The following is a 14,912-nucleotide window of genomic DNA, read 5'->3' as shown; positions in this document are numbered from 1 at the left end:
ATGCGCAGGTTTGTCCACTAGGGGCAGAGCTGGGGATCAGGTCCTCGTGGGAGCCTTTAGGGCGTGATGATCCCTTCGCTGTTACTTTTCCTGGCCCCATCCCGCCCGGTCCTGGTGTCGGGATGACTCCCATGGTCAGGGCGAGAGGAATTCCGAAGGTGTTCCGCATCTCTGCAGGCTCAGCACTCTGCTCCTCATATCCAGACATCACTCCAGTCTCTCAACACTTAGGTGGCTCGTTGTTTTTGGGGTTCTTCTGCACGTTTGGAGTAGGGGTCCCACACAGCATGCTGGTCCTTGGAGTCACTTTGCATAGTCGCCCCCCCCCCCACCCTCTCAGGTCTCTTATCTATTCTGGGGAAAACTACAACTAAACCTCGGGCAAGGCTCTGCTAATACAAAAGGAGCAATTAACCACAAAGACCTGTGATTACAATAACAAAACACGCAGAACTTCAGCAGCAACAGTGATCTGGCTGATTTTTGTAACCTTTTCTCACAAAAAAATTATCAGAATTTTTGTTCATAACACTTCAGAGGAGAAACTTATTGCCCTCTGGCAAAGATGGTGTGGAGAAGACGGATGTTTTTGTCAAAAACAGATCTCTATGAGTTCTTTCAATGGGCAAAGTTTTTTGTGTTCTTTACTGATGTGCTGTACGCCTTGGATGTTTTCGTGTGGGAATGCATAGGCTCCATTTTCCGATTCGTTTGGGATCAGTGGTGCGACTTCCCTCCTGTCTACCCAGCATTTAGAAAGCTCTTCCCAGTTTTGAAACGGAGAGCAGCTGTTTTTCCATGGATTTCTAACTGCTATGGGTTGGCTCCATTTCTACCGTCCCAGCAGGAGAAGACCCAGTGGGGGATGAGATTCTGCTTCCCAGCCCCCACTGCTCCCCGGCGGCAGGAGGGGGGGGGGGGAGGGTGAAACTCCCCTGCGAGAAGTTTTATTTACTCCTTCTCCAGAGTCTGCGCAGACGGAACCGTGTCTTCCCCCCGCTTCTCTCTCTCCAGGGGGATGGGAGTGGACCGGCCTGCCTCCCCAGCCGATCTCTTGGACTTCGCCCTGCTCAGAGATGGGGGTGGTGCCGGTCCCCGAGGCCCCCCGCCCCTGCCAGCGCCGCGTCCGCCTCCAAGACCCGCCCCGCCGACGCGGCCGCCACTCCAGGTGATCCTGTCTCCGCCTGTCCAGGCAGTCCTGCCCACGGCTTCACCGGCTTCCCCGCCTGCGTCTGAGAGTGCAGACACAGCACTTCCTGTGCCTGCTGAGTTGCTAGGCAATGACAATGCGTCTCCAGCTTCCGGCTCAGCGGAGGAGGAGTTCTCTCCAGCCCCTTCGGCCCCCCCGCCACTTCCACCGGCCTTCCCCCTGCCTCAAGCCGAGACGGTCCCTTTTCAGGATGGTGCTGAAGGCGGCACTGAACCCGCGGGACCCTCGGAGCAGCCCGCGGCTGCTCCTACACCCAGCGTGATTCCCTCCCCGAGTGTTTCGGGTTGTCCCGGGGCTGCCCCAGCAGTTCTGCCACTGTTGGAGACTCTCTCCTCCCTGTCGGCGTCAGAGACTGCCCTGGAAATGGCTGTTTGTTTGAGCTCGCACCATCCCAGACCGGTTGCCTCTGTAGCACCGGCCCCAGTGGCTGGTCTCTCCTTCCGTGGAGTGGGGGGTGCTCGCCAGCTGACTGTGGGGGCATTCTGGCTGCCTGCGTTCAAGATCAGCATTCTTGGCGGGTTGGGGGGTGTTTTTTCGGGGATTGTCCCATGGAGGCTGCCATCTCTGCCGCCTCTCTTGCGCCCTAGTGGTGGGGGGAAGGTGCGTCCCGAGAATTCTGCCTTTGGTCCCCAGCCCGGAGGGGATGATGCCATGGGGCAGATGGAAGATACACCTGATGCATTTGCATTGCAGGGGAAGAGGGCACAGATGGAGGAGATCATAGCTGGTTTGCTGTGGGAAACAAACATCTCCAGACCCCAGATGGGATTTCTGGGGAAGGCTTCTATTTCCCTGCTGCTGGCATGCCTCAGTGGTTTTGGGGAAAGGAAGCGTGTCACCACCTGTGCTGCCATTGTACTGGCAGCAGGGTGCAGGCCTGTGGGAATGCAGAGCCTGTTTCATGGATTTGGGCCAGGGCCATCACTTGGCCTCCTGATGTTTCTGGGAGTTGTGGTTTCTCCTACCGGTCCTGGCCCGTCTTTTGTGGGCCAGTTTTGGGGTTCCTGGTCCATCATGGGACAGGGCCCCCAGGGCCTTTCCTCCTCTGGCACTGCTCTGCTTGGCTGCTGCTCTTTTCGATTAAAAAAAAAAAATTCAATTAAATAAAAAAGATTGATAATAGTGGGCAGCAGCTCTGAAGCACTGAAACATTGAAGGGCCAGAAAAGGACATTCCAAAAATTGTTCAAATTGTTTGAAATTGTTTGAAATTGTGTTATGACTGTCAATGGTTTTTGATAACTATTGATGGGACTTTTGCAGCAAGTCTATTTCAGGACCAAAAAGGATTCTCAGATATTCCGAGAGAAACAACTTCATCTCATGGACTGCTCCTGAAACTCAGCTGCTTGGACTTGCATTCTCTTTGCATTGTTTTTTGCACTTTCTTAGAATTGTAGGATTGTTTTAGTGATTTGTTAGTATTGTATATTTTACAGGTGGAGAAATTTCCTGTTCATTTCACATCAGCATTTTTCTTTTTAATTTATACAATTTAGAAAGGTGAGATGTAGCAGACATTTTTTCATAGAAATCCTTTCTTTGGGATTATTCATCTTCTGGAAAGCTGAGGCCCCAGAAGAAGAATGTAAACAATTGTTATCGGCTGGTGTGGAATGCAACAGGTGCAGCGGTGATTGGTCTTCTGTGAGTGTTTGGATTTGCTGACCACTTTCAGGACAGTTTGTCCTTGCTTTCTGCTGGACACAGAACTTTGGTATTCATTCTTTCCTATGCTATTCTTAGCTTAGCAAGCCTCTTCAACTTCTCTCTTTATTCCTTTTAGTATAGTAATAATGTATTATATATCATATATCAATAAATCCAGCCTTCTGATCATGAACCAAGATTCTCGTCCACTTCTCTCACCCTGAAGACCTCATCAGGACGCTGTAATAGACATCCTGTGGGTCCTGTTAAATTGTGGCTACAGTGCTCCTGGAGTGACAGGTGTGGTTTTGTTGGAGCAGGGATCCTGCAGAAGGGTGGAGTTTTCCTCTGAACTGGAGTTTTCCTCTGAACATCCAGTGGTAGTGTCAATCAGCCTGGTCTTCCTCTGGGATCCAGTGGAGCTGGACGCTGCTCTTCTCGGAATCCTATGGCAGAAGCCTGACTGTTGTTCACAATCTGAGATTATATTCAGGTAGGAATGCTTGGCTCCTCCCTCTGGGGGAAGCTTCTCACAATGGGATGATGTAATTTTTATCAGTGACACTCAATGGCCCATTAACAGAACATATCTGCCTGGAGGGAGGATTCCTTGTGGAAGAGATAAAGTAAACTGCTTAATTAACAGATGATAATTGCCCCACCTTTAACAGCTGGTAATTGAATACACACCCAGCTAAACCTGAGACATTGTTCCAGCCTTGGAAAGCAGGATTTGGTACCAAGACTTGTTAGGGAATGCAACCCTGATTGAAGGCAGAGATAGAATCTCCAGAGCCTGCAGCCAGAAATGGAGAGTTGTGTGATAATAATTTCAATATCTTCTCTTTTGGAATTATTTACTAATGATTATTTGCTTTGCCTATCTAATACTTTTGAAAATGTTTGCAAATTTGCATCATCTAAATTAGCCTGTTCCTTAAGTTAAATTAGTGTCTGTGTGTTGGGTGCTGCCCTGCCCACCGTTAAAACAGGGCCCCATCCTGCTTAAGTGTTACCTGGAAAGACAAAATCCCTCAATGTCCCCCCTTCCTCCTTGTTTTCCACACATTATACACAGATGATGTTGTCCTATGGTCTGGGGTATCCCTGGGGTCAGCTAGGGTCACCTGTCGGGGCTGTGTCCCCTCCCAACCTCCCCGCAGCCCCAGCCCCTCCCCAGCGTGGCTGAACAAGGGGCAGGACAGGCCTTGGCTGTGCTGCAGCTCAGCAAGAACAAAACCATCTCTGCGTGCTCAGCCCTGTGCTCAGCACCCGGCCCAGCATTTCCTCCACTCCCACCCCAGACCCCCCTTTCCCACCCCTCTACCCCACGGCCGCACAGCACCGGCTGACAATAGAAGCAATTCTGTGTCAATTCCAAGTTTCATTGGTTCCTGCACAGCTCCAGATAAGCTGCTGGCATGTTCCAATAAAAGTGCAAGTTCAGCCCAATACAGTTATTATTAAAAGGAAGTGGAAGCTCTTAGTAGCTGTCACAAAGGTGACAGGGATGAAGAAAATAATGATTTTCACATTTGGCAAAGCCCTTGAGACTTTGAATTTTGGAGTTATTCGGGAGTTTAGCTACTTCAGCTGGGCCTCCTGTGGGACTTTCAGCAGCCTTGTGTTCCTCATTGTGGGGTGAATGAACATTGTCAGTCTCACTGGTAACATTTGCTCCCTTTCTGTGGGATCTCAGCACCTCAGGACTGAGGTGCCAAGCCACCGAGACCACCCTTGGGGGGCTCGGAAGTCCTGGAATGTTGCCAGAAGTGTCTGGTGGCTGGACTTTGATCCTACACGGGAGACGACACCTGTATGAGGATAGGAGGACTTCACCGGGGTGAATGGTGAAGGGATTAGTTAATTAGAGGGTGAGACACAGGGTTTAAGATTGCTGTACAGGGGGGTTTAGAGAAGTAAGATGGAGGAATTGGGGCGTGTCCTGTCCTTCTTCTTCTTCTTCTCCTCCATCTTTTGTGGTGATGGTGGCACTTTGGGATTGGTCATTGCTGAAAGTGCACCGGACAATAAGAATAAAAAGGATTGGGGAAAAATGATAAATATTGTACACGTAACCATGGGTATAAAGATAGGTGACTGTCCGGAGGGCTACACAGTGTGCTCATGGCTGGCTGCTGAGCAGACCTCTGTCGGGCCGAAAGAAAATCTTTTAGATAAACATTTAATAAACATAAAAACCGAAAGAAGAACTGAAGCCTCTTCTCGTCCTTTGATACGCGGGCTGCCCCAAGGCCACTCCGGGCCTTTCCAGGCCCTTCAAACAGCCGAAAACCGGACACCTTTCCTCTAGTGATTTTAATAAACTTTTCAAGCAAGGAAAACAAAATATTTTCTTTACATTTCGGACCCACAACGTCCATTTTTCTCATCAGCTCTCCCATAAGTCACTCAGAGGAAGCTGCGTCCAAGTTTCCCAGAGTTCCTCCAGAGAGAACCACAACCTCCTCAGAGGAGGGAACCATGCTGTGGTCAAAGGCACTTGGGGTCAGAGAACAGTGCCCTGAACGCACTGTGCCAAAATAATATTGCAATATGGTTAAGAAAATTGCTATAGAGATGCCTCTGCCCCACTTAAGGTGCTAACGAGACCAAATCCAAGGTGGATTTTATTGAACAGTAAATGAGAGGTAGAGAGAAAGAGAGAAAGAAAGAGAAAAGTGGGGAGAGCCAGGGAGTGACAGGGACAGAGACCTCGCCTGGGGCAGGGCAAGTGTGACATTGTCCCCTGTGTGTGTGGCCTTCCCGGGGTGGCGGTTTTACAGCTGAGCCAGTTTGGGTATGGGAGGTGGTGTTCACCCCCTGAGCAGGGACTACCCCACTGTTTCAGGTTGCAATGCAAGATGTAACCAAATGCATGTTTTCAATCCCCATCTTCATCAACTGCTATAAACAGGTGGGGCAGTGTTCTTTAGCTCTTCCATGACTCAGCCCTGATAACGCCCTCCAGGGGAGACATCTTCTGCTAATGGGCCATTGAGCGTCACTGCAGGACTGGAAAAATTCCATCATTCCATTGTGGGATGCTCTATCCAGGTGGAGGATCCAAGCATTCCTACCTGGATATAAGCTGAGGCTGGCAACACCAGGAGCAGCTTGCCTACTGGATTCCCAGAGGACAAGAGCTCCAGAACCACTACTGAACCTTCAGAGGAAGACCAGACCCTTCTACATGATCACTGCTCTGACAGAATCATGTTCACCTCTCCCACAGGACTGCAGCCACAATTTAATAGGACTGCTGCCACCACCCTGACCAACAGGGTGTCAGGTTATATCCTGACTCTGCCAGTTTAAGGCAGTGTTTCTGTATCATTGCCTTGATCTTAATTTTCTTATTAAATTGTAATTCTTACTTAGACTCTCACACTGGTTTGCCTTCAAACCAGTAGAAAAGACAATGTGCGCACCCTTTGTTTTCTTCCCAAAACGGGATTTCCCATTCCAAAGTCTTGACTGGGTGGAGGAGGAGGCTGCCAGGAAGAGGAAGGAGCCCCAGTACACCCAGGCAGGTGAGGAGGAAGTCAGTGCCCTTTCCCCCTCTCTCCTGCTCCATCTCCCAGCCCAGCACAGCCCCCAGCTGCAGGACAGACCCGCTGCCAATGCCGTCCTGCTGGGGATGCACAGGGGGGATCTCCTTCCCCTTCCCCGTGGCACAGAGGCAAATCCCATCCTCTCCTTGTCCTTCCTTCCCCAGAGAAGGAGCTGAGGATAGAGACCAGAGTGAACAAACCTCCTTGGCAGAACCTCATGGAAGAGGCAGTTTTTAGTGACTCCACAGTGCAGAATTCCAGTGGGGAGGAAAATCCCCAGAGATCCTGCAGGAGGAGGGGCTGCAAACCCAGCCCAGGGGCTCTGAAGAAGAAAGACCCACCCTGGGCTAGGAAGGTGGACAGAGCTTCTGCCAGAGCTCAGAACTGGTGTTCCATGAGCAACTTTATGATGGGGAGGAGCCCCACAAGTGCTTGGAGTATGGGAAGAGCTTCAGGCAGAGCAGCACCCGGATTAGCCACCAGATGATCCACACCGGGGAATGGCCCTACAAGTGTGGGGAATGTGGGAAAAGCTTCAGCTGCAGCTCTGCCCTCATCAGGCACCAACACATCCACACTGGGGCGAGGCCCTAGGAGTGTCCCCAGTGTCAGAAGAAGTTTCGGACCAGCTCCAATCTCCTCCAGCACCAGCGGATGCACACTGAGGAGAGGCCTTTCCTCTGCCCTGACTGTGGTAAGGGCTTCAAGTGCAAGTCCAGCCTCATCACCCACCAACGCATCCACATCGGGGAGAGGCCCTATGAATGTCCCGAGTGTGGGAAGAGGTTTCGGATCAGCTCCAATCTCCTCCACCACAAGCGAATTCACACTGGCGAGAGGCCCTTCAGCTGCCCTGAATGTGGGAAGGGCTTCAAGCACAACTCCAACCTGGTCACCCACCGGCGCATCCACAATAGGGAGAGGCCCTACAAGTGTCCCCAGTGTGGGAAGAGCTTCATCCAGAGCTCTGCCTTGACCAGTCACCAACGGAGGCACCGGTAAGGGAAGGCCTGCCAGTGCCCCAAGTGCAGGAGGATTTTCGTGCGCTGCCCCAACTTCATCCATTATTGGAGGATCCACATTGGGAAGAGCCCTGGTGATCCATTTTCCCTGTGATCTATGCTGGGAAGACACCTGTCCCTTGTCCTGCCCCTCCCAGTGACATGATGTGGCATTGAAAAACATGTGGGTCTGCCCATGGCCCTGTTATTACATTCACTCCCACCTCAGGTCATTGCCAGGGGCAAGACAGGGACTCTCCCTGAGGAGAAGGGTGTCCTTTCCAGGAAGGGGAAATTGTGACCAGGCAGACCCAGTGAGTTGTGTTTTAGTTTTCCCTGTAAACAGTTTTATTTCTACACTCTGTTATCAATATTGTTTCTGTTCCATTTGTTCCTTATCTTGTTGCTGTTCCCAATAAATTTTTCTTATCCCAGCCCGGGATCTTTGCCTTTTGTGCTTTCCAGGGGAGGTGGGAGGGCAGCGAGAGCAGCGCAGTTTTAGTGGGAGCAGGAAATTGGGGAATCCCATTCCTGAACCCCAGCCCGTGGAAACCGGGCATCCCAGCTGGTCCCAGCCCTGGTGGCCATGGCAACAGCCTTGGGAGCGTGTCCCTGGCTGGGGCTGTGGGAACCTCTTCCCTCTGGTGCCCAGGGACAGGAGTAGAGGGAACGGCTGCAGCTGAGTTAGGGCAGGCTTAGGTTGGATGTCAGGAAAAGGTTTTTGCCCAGAGGCTGCTGGGGCCCTGCCCAGGCTCCCCAGGGAAGGGTCCCAGCTCCAGGGCTCTCTGAGCTGCAGCAGCATTTGGACAGCACTGCCAGGCCCAGGCTGGCATTGTTGGGGTGTCCTGTGCAGGGCCAGCAATTGGACTGGAGGATCCTGATGGGTCCCTCCCAGCTCAGCCAATTCTGTGGTTCTGGGATCCCATGAGCCTGGGGGTGGGGCTGCCAATGGTTGCCATGGCAACGGGCTCTGGTTGCAGGCCTGAGCTGGTGTCCATGGCAACCACCCCTGGCATGGGGTCTCCATGGAGCTGCCATGGAAACTGAGCATAGCAACAGGGGGCTGGTGATGGTTGCCATGGAAAGAGACCACAGCAAGAGGAGGCTGGTGATGTTTGCTTGGTAAGGATCAGATTTGTCACAGCTCTCAGAGGGGTTCCATGGGGACTTTCCAAGAGTCTCCAGGCTGTTCAAGAGCTGGAATGTCACAGGCAGAGACAGGGGCTCCATGGAGACCTCCCAGGGCTTTGTGGGGATGGTAAATGCTCTGTGGTCAGAGGCAGTCGCAGCCATTCCATGGTGACATCCCAGGGGACCTTGGGCTGCAAGGACACCGATCTGTCACAGGCACTCACGGGGACTCCACGGTGACATCCCAGCATTCTCCAAGCTGCCAAAGAGCCGGGATGTCCCAGACACTCACAGGGGTTCCTCTCATGGGGAAAGCTTCAGACAACGTTTATTAGAGAAGCTCCTGTTGGGTCACGAGGTGCAGAAAAGATTTGCAATAGCCCCCATAGATCCCCAAATGTCACTGTTGAATCAGTGTTCCGTGCTTTCTTTTCTATGGAAAAGAACCATCCTTCTCCTCCAGGTGTCCATATCTGAAATTGGGATTCTGCCTCTAAAATTCTGTATATCTAAGTGTTGCTCCCAGGAAAGATCAGCCAGTACCATCAAGGCTGGCTGGCCTTGGTCTCTGGTCACTGCCCCTGCAACACTGGGGCTGGGTTCTTTCCTTCCCATGGAGATCCCTGGGACACTGTGGGGACCTCATGGAACCAAGGGGATCACTGCGGCACCACTGGAGCCCATGGAACCAAGAGGCTATGGTGACACAGAGGGGCTTCATGCACCCAGAGACCATTATGGCTCTGTGGGGCCTGATGGAACCATCGACACCATTGTGACCCTTCAGGGCCTCGTGTCACCAAGGGGGCATTGTGACACCTCAGAGCCTCCGGAGAGCAAGGGACCATTGGGACACTGTGGGGCCCCATGGAACCGAGGGAATATGGAGCAGGTCTGGCTGCAAGTATTGAGCCCAGCTCAGGTCACGGAACCATCTGCAGGCCCCGGGTGAGATATGAACTCTTTCAGTGCTTTCATCCTCCTTCGAGTGAGAGAAAAGGACAAAGTGCAGGCACATAGAGGAGCAACATGAAGATACCGAGGGCAGCGAGAAGGAAGTTGAGTCCCAGATGGGAGGGATGGCCCATAAACACAACTGTAAAAGAGCTTTGAAAAACTGGGAGGGATGTCACAATTGCAGATTTTTCTGGGCAGTTGCTATTCATGGAAATTGAAAGCCACAAGAGAAGTGTTTCTTCTGGAGAAGTCTCCATAGCACGAAAAAGAGACTCCTCTCCCTAAGTGAACTCAAGAAAGACTATTCTAGTTGGGGTAAACTGACTGAAAATTTTAGGTTTGTCTCTTTTTATTGTCAGTAAGAAAGAAAAGGTTGTAGGGAGAGGAGAAGTGTTCTGAAAGTTTTGTTCTTATTACTCTTTCTTTTAGTTGCTATTAATGAACTTTTCCTTATATCCTTTTAAAGTTTTGAATCTGCTTTGCCGTTCTCCTAATCTTATCACACAGGAGGAAATGAGTAAGGATATTCTAGTGAGTGCACTGGTCATTAGCCAACACTGAACCCACTAAAATAATTGCTGCATTCTCCAAGAAATCGCAAATTGGTGAACCAAAACCACTACAGAAACATTTCTGATGAACTGCACTAGAACAGAGGGAAATCAAGGCAGAGCCATGGTTTGTCAAGACTTGCTTGATCCTAATGAGCCCTGTGGTGCATTTGGAGCAGAGCCCTTGAACCTCACAGCCTGAGAGGCAATTGCACAAACCTTTCCAGGAGTCAAAGTCAGAAAAAACACCCAAAGTGTCTCAAAGAATGAATGGGTCCCAGTGAGGTGAATCCCCAACACAGGCTCCTCCTGGACTCTTTGGAGGAGAGAATTGGAGGCCAGGATGGCGAAAAAAACTCTCAGAAACTCAGTGTGGAAAGAAAAATCCAGAGTACCTTAAAAATCTTGAGTATCTCAAAGTATTAATGAGCCCCACTAAATGTCAGTACAAAGCTCTCAAGGGACTTGTTAAAGCAGATAATTGGGGCCATGATTGCGCAAACCTCTCACAGAGTCTGTATCAAAAGAGAAACACAAAGTGTCTTAGAATCACTGAAGTACCTTGAAGCATTAATGAGCCCCACTGAGTGTTGTTACTGACAAAGCCTCTCAAGGGACTAATTACAGCAGAGAATTTGAGGCCATGATTGCACAAACCTCTCAGAGACTCCTCTCCAAGGCCATAATCCAAATATTCTGCTTTCAAAATTCTGTATCAATTTCCAGGAAGCCCCCAGGGTCCTTGTCTGGTCACTCCCCCATGGGTGACTTCCTTCCCATGCAGATCCTTGACCACTGGGGATGTGGACAAGGGGTAGCGGAAGGGCCCTGAACCAAGAGGCAGGTGACAAGAGGGCTTCATGCCCAGACCTTTGGCTGTGGGGCTGATGGCCATCGGAATTGGCCCCAGGGCCTCGTGCCCCAAGGGTTGTGACACCTCAAGCCCCGGAGGCACAGGACCATGGTGCATGTTGGCCCCAGGCACAAGGACTTGGAGCAGTTGCTGCATTTGAGCCCACTCAGGTCCGAACCATCTGCCGGAGATTCTCTGGCTTACCTCCTCTGAGGGGGCCCTGGGAGCAACATAGTCTCAGGGCAGGGGTGGTCCCAGTGGGGACCCATAAAAAGTAAGAAAGTTTGGAGGGATGTCAATGATTTGGAGTTCTGGAGAAGAGGTGTTCTTCAGATCCCATACACGGAAAAGAGATTTCCAAGTGACTCAAAGCCTAGTGGGTCTACTGAAGATTTTGTGCTTGTCTGTAGAGGTGTAGGGAGGGAAGTGTCCTGAAAGATGCATAGAAGTGCTTAACTGCAACTTTCTCTTTATGACGCTTTCCGTCCATCCACAAGGGTGGGGCAATCTGAGTGCACCTTAAAGCACACACTGACCCCACAAGAATAGTTCAGATCTCAAGGATGGCAAGGTGCAAAGCCTACAGAATCACTGCAAACGCACTAGAACAGGAACTCAGCTGCAGACCATGCAGCTTGGCTTGATCTCCTAAGAGCTGGGTGCCATTTGAGCAGACCCGGTGAGTACAACTCTGAGTATTTCCAGTGCAGGGGAGGTTAAATGCTCATGAAGCTCTGACATGCTGAGGATTTCTGATCAGTCATGGAATATTTGTAAGACAATGATTTTGATTAAGATGAGGAAATTTCCTAAGATTTTGTATTCAGTTTTGTACTATTGGAGAATGGCAGGGAGGGGGCATATAATATTAAAATTTGAATATGAAATATTTATTAGAAATTTTGACAAGTGCCTGAGTAATCCAAACTGTTACTTTTAGTGATCAATTGGTTCACAGGAGATCCCTAATGTGCTTTCAGCCACTCTGCCCATGGACAGAACCAGCATCACCTTTGCTGGAGCCATCAGGCTCAGTTTGAGCTGTCCTTTCTCCAAGCTGCAAACAGAAGATCCTGCAGCCAGTGTCCTGCAAACAGGCAGGGTTCTGTCAGGCCAAAGAGAGTGGACAGAGATTTGGGGTCTTTGAGTGCTGGCAGGGAGAGATCAGGCACAGGGAAAAACCTCCAGCAGGGAAATCTGCAGGAAGCAGAGAGAAGATCAGGCAATGAGAGAAAACAAAACCCAGAATTGCTGTGGCAGGGAGAGTTTAGAGATGCCCACAGGATCCCCTCCAGTCCAGCCCCTCCCTCTGAACAAGCCCCCTCCCTCCTGTGCCCCAGCCCAGCCTCTGCCCTCAGGGCCGGGGCTCCAAGGCGTGCAGCCCCTCCTGTGCAGGCAGAGCTGCAGCAGAGCCATGGGGCAGCTCTGCAGCCCAGGCCCAGTTCCCTCTGCAGAGCACAGGGCTGGGAGCAGCTGCCCGGCCCTGGGGGCTCTGGCAGGGGACACAGCTGATTCTGGGTGATGCTGTGCCCAGTGCCCGGCTCTGGGCAATGCTGTCAGTGCAGCCAGGGAAGGAGCTGCATCTCCCTTCATCCAATGCCATCATACGGACACTTGGAAGTCTCTCTGATACTTCAGTCCAAGCTGGGAGCTTCAATTCAGGGTGCAAACCTGTCCTAGAGCATCTCTGAGTTATAAGATTGATGGGGAAAGGCAGAGGGGATGTGACATTGAAAATGCTACTGGGTTGGTGGAACGAGCAATGTGAGTCCTTGGCTACAAATGTGGAGCTGGGCTGTGGTGGATCCATCTGCTCTCAGCTGTGCCGGGTGACATTTTAGGGGAATCATTTGAAGGTGACCCCCCTCCACCTGAGAAAGATTAAAGCCCAGAGAAACTCTAAACAGGTCAGAATGGGAGACCATTTATGCTCACTCTCCAGTCATCACTTTGCCTCACAGAACGCAATCCGTTTCCCTGGGGGCAACAGACATTCCGAGGCTTTCTGATATCCAAGAACAGCAGCAGAGATAGAGGGAAGCTTTTTAAAAGAACCCCAGAACTCCTATAAATAAAAGAGACAGAGAGAGAGAGATTGTGTGTGTGTGTGTGTGTGTGTGTGTGTGTGTGTGTATGTGTGTGTGTGTGTTCCAGGGGAGGGTATATGGGAAATAGATTTGATTTTGGTGACAGGTATCTCCTCTAAATTTTTGCTGTCCTTTCTTCATGAACAGGTGCCCATGTGCAGCCAGAGCAAATGTCCAACAGCAGCTCCATCAGCCACTTCCTCCTGCTGGCATTGGCAGACACGCGGCAGCTGCAGCTCCTGCACTTCTGCCTCTTGCTGGGCATCTCCCTGGCTGCCCTCCTGGGCAACGGCCTCATCATCAGCGCCGTAGCCTGCGGCCACCACCTGCACACACCCATGTTCTTCTTCCTGCTCAACCTGGCCCTCAGCGACCTGGGCTCCATCTGCACCACTGTCCCCAAAGCCATGCACAATTCCCTCTGGGACACCAGAGACATCTCCTACTCAGGATGCGTTGCCCAAGTCTCTCTGATTTTCTTTTTTCTTGCAACAGATTTTTTCCTCCTGACCATCATGTGCTATGACCGCTACGTGTCCATCTGCAAACCCCTGCACTATGGGACCCTCCTGGGCAGCAGAGCTTGTGCCCACATGGCAGCAGCTGCCTGGGCCAGTGGTTTTGTCAATGCTCTCATGCACACAGCCAATACATTTTCCCTGCCCCTGTGCCATGGCAATGTCCTGGGCCAGTTCTTCTGTGAAATCCCGCAGATCCTCAAGCTCTCCTGCTCCAAATCCCACCTCAGGGAATTTGGGCTGCTTGCTGTTAGTGCCTGTTTATCATTGGGTTGTTTTGTGTTCATTGTTTTCACCTATGTACAGATCTTCAGGGCTGTGCTGAGGATCCCCTCTGAGCAGGGACGGCACAAAGGCTTTTCTACCTGCCTCCCTCACCTGGCTGTGGTCTCCCTGTTTGTCAGCACTGGCACATTTGCCTACCTGAAGCCTCCCTCCATGTCCTCCCCATCCCTGGATCTGGCCCTGTCAGTTCTGTACTCAGTGGTGCCTCCAGCCCTGAACCCCCTCATCTACAGCCTGAGGAACCAGGAGCTCAAGGCTGCAGTGTGGACACTGATGACTAGATAGTTTCAGGAACATTAAACTGCTGGTCAGTGTTTGCAAATCACTTGTAATAAAAGTAATCTTTGATACTTCTTCTTGGTTTCATTTTAGAGTTTCTTCACCTTTGTTTTACTTTTTTCTTATTGTCCAAAAAGAAATGTCATTGTTTGTTCCATTGGTCATTTTGTTCCCCTCCACCATCCCTGTGGCCACAGACTGTGGCAATGTGGGGCTGTGTTCTTTGGTGCCCTTAAATGAAATTATGATCTCTACCAACAAAATTTTCAGCAGAAAACTGCAGAACTTTTCTGCCCTTTTGTTCCCTTCTCTGGAGCTGCTGCAGCAATGTCTACTGGGGGCAGATCAGTGCCAGCCCAGCAGCTGTGCCCAGCAGCAGCACTTGGTGTTGCCAGTGCTGCTGCCGTGGCCCTGCCCTGCTGCCCTGGTGGCCCTGGTGTAGCTGTAGGGCCTGAGTGCTCTCGGGGCCTGGCGCAGCCCTGGGGGTGGCGGTGCCAGGGCTGCAGCAGGGAGAGGCCATGGGCACTGCTGGGGCAGTGCTGACGCCTCAGGCCAGGCCCTGGGGGCTCCAGGCTCCTTGCCCAGGCTCTCTGAAGAACAAAGCCAGGCCAATGCTCAGCACAGAAAACCCCCGTGAGCAGCCCCAGGCTGGCTGTGGGCAGGCTGAGGGCAAACAGCATGGCTGGGGCCCTGCAAGGGCCCTGGGGCAGACGGGAAGGAGCAGCAGAGCAGGGGCTGATCCATCCCCAGTGCGCTGCACAGCCCAGGGCAGCGTCCCAGAGTGTCCTCATGGAGCTGCCAACAACATCCCCCCTCTGCAGCCCTGGCCTCTCCCCC

General features: G+C 51.6%; 2 protein-coding genes across 2 annotated transcripts; both read left to right on the top strand.

The window, feature by feature from the left end:
• Positions 1–7,415, top strand: LOC135460635 (oocyte zinc finger protein XlCOF15-like). The gene is given in 3 exon segments (XM_064737534.1): positions 1–8; positions 1,119–1,230; positions 6,765–7,415. Coding segments are annotated over 3 exon segments (771 nt in total).
• Positions 7,416–13,163: 5,748 nt separating this feature from the next.
• LOC135460632 (olfactory receptor 14C36-like) lies at positions 13,164–14,081 on the top strand. The gene has a single exon (XM_064737531.1). The coding sequence runs from the start codon at positions 13,164–13,166 to the stop codon at positions 14,079–14,081; it is 918 nt and encodes a 305-aa protein (XP_064593601.1).
• The last annotated feature ends 831 nt before the right edge of the window (positions 14,082–14,912 follow it).

Source organism: Zonotrichia leucophrys, unplaced genomic scaffold (assembly GCF_028769735.1).
Source record: "Zonotrichia leucophrys gambelii isolate GWCS_2022_RI unplaced genomic scaffold, RI_Zleu_2.0 Scaffold_70_233381, whole genome shotgun sequence".
In the NCBI taxonomy this organism is placed as follows: Eukaryota; Metazoa; Chordata; class Aves; order Passeriformes; family Passerellidae; genus Zonotrichia; species Zonotrichia leucophrys.
Note: the sequence above shows the minus strand (reverse complement) of the source record. Positions and strands in the feature narration are given on the sequence as shown.

Bases quoted from the DNA above. Each gene is read 5' to 3' on its own strand.
- LOC135460632 (XM_064737531.1), top strand. From the start codon at position 13,164: ATGTCCAACAGCAGCTCCATCAGCCACTTCCTCCTGCTGGCATTGGCA.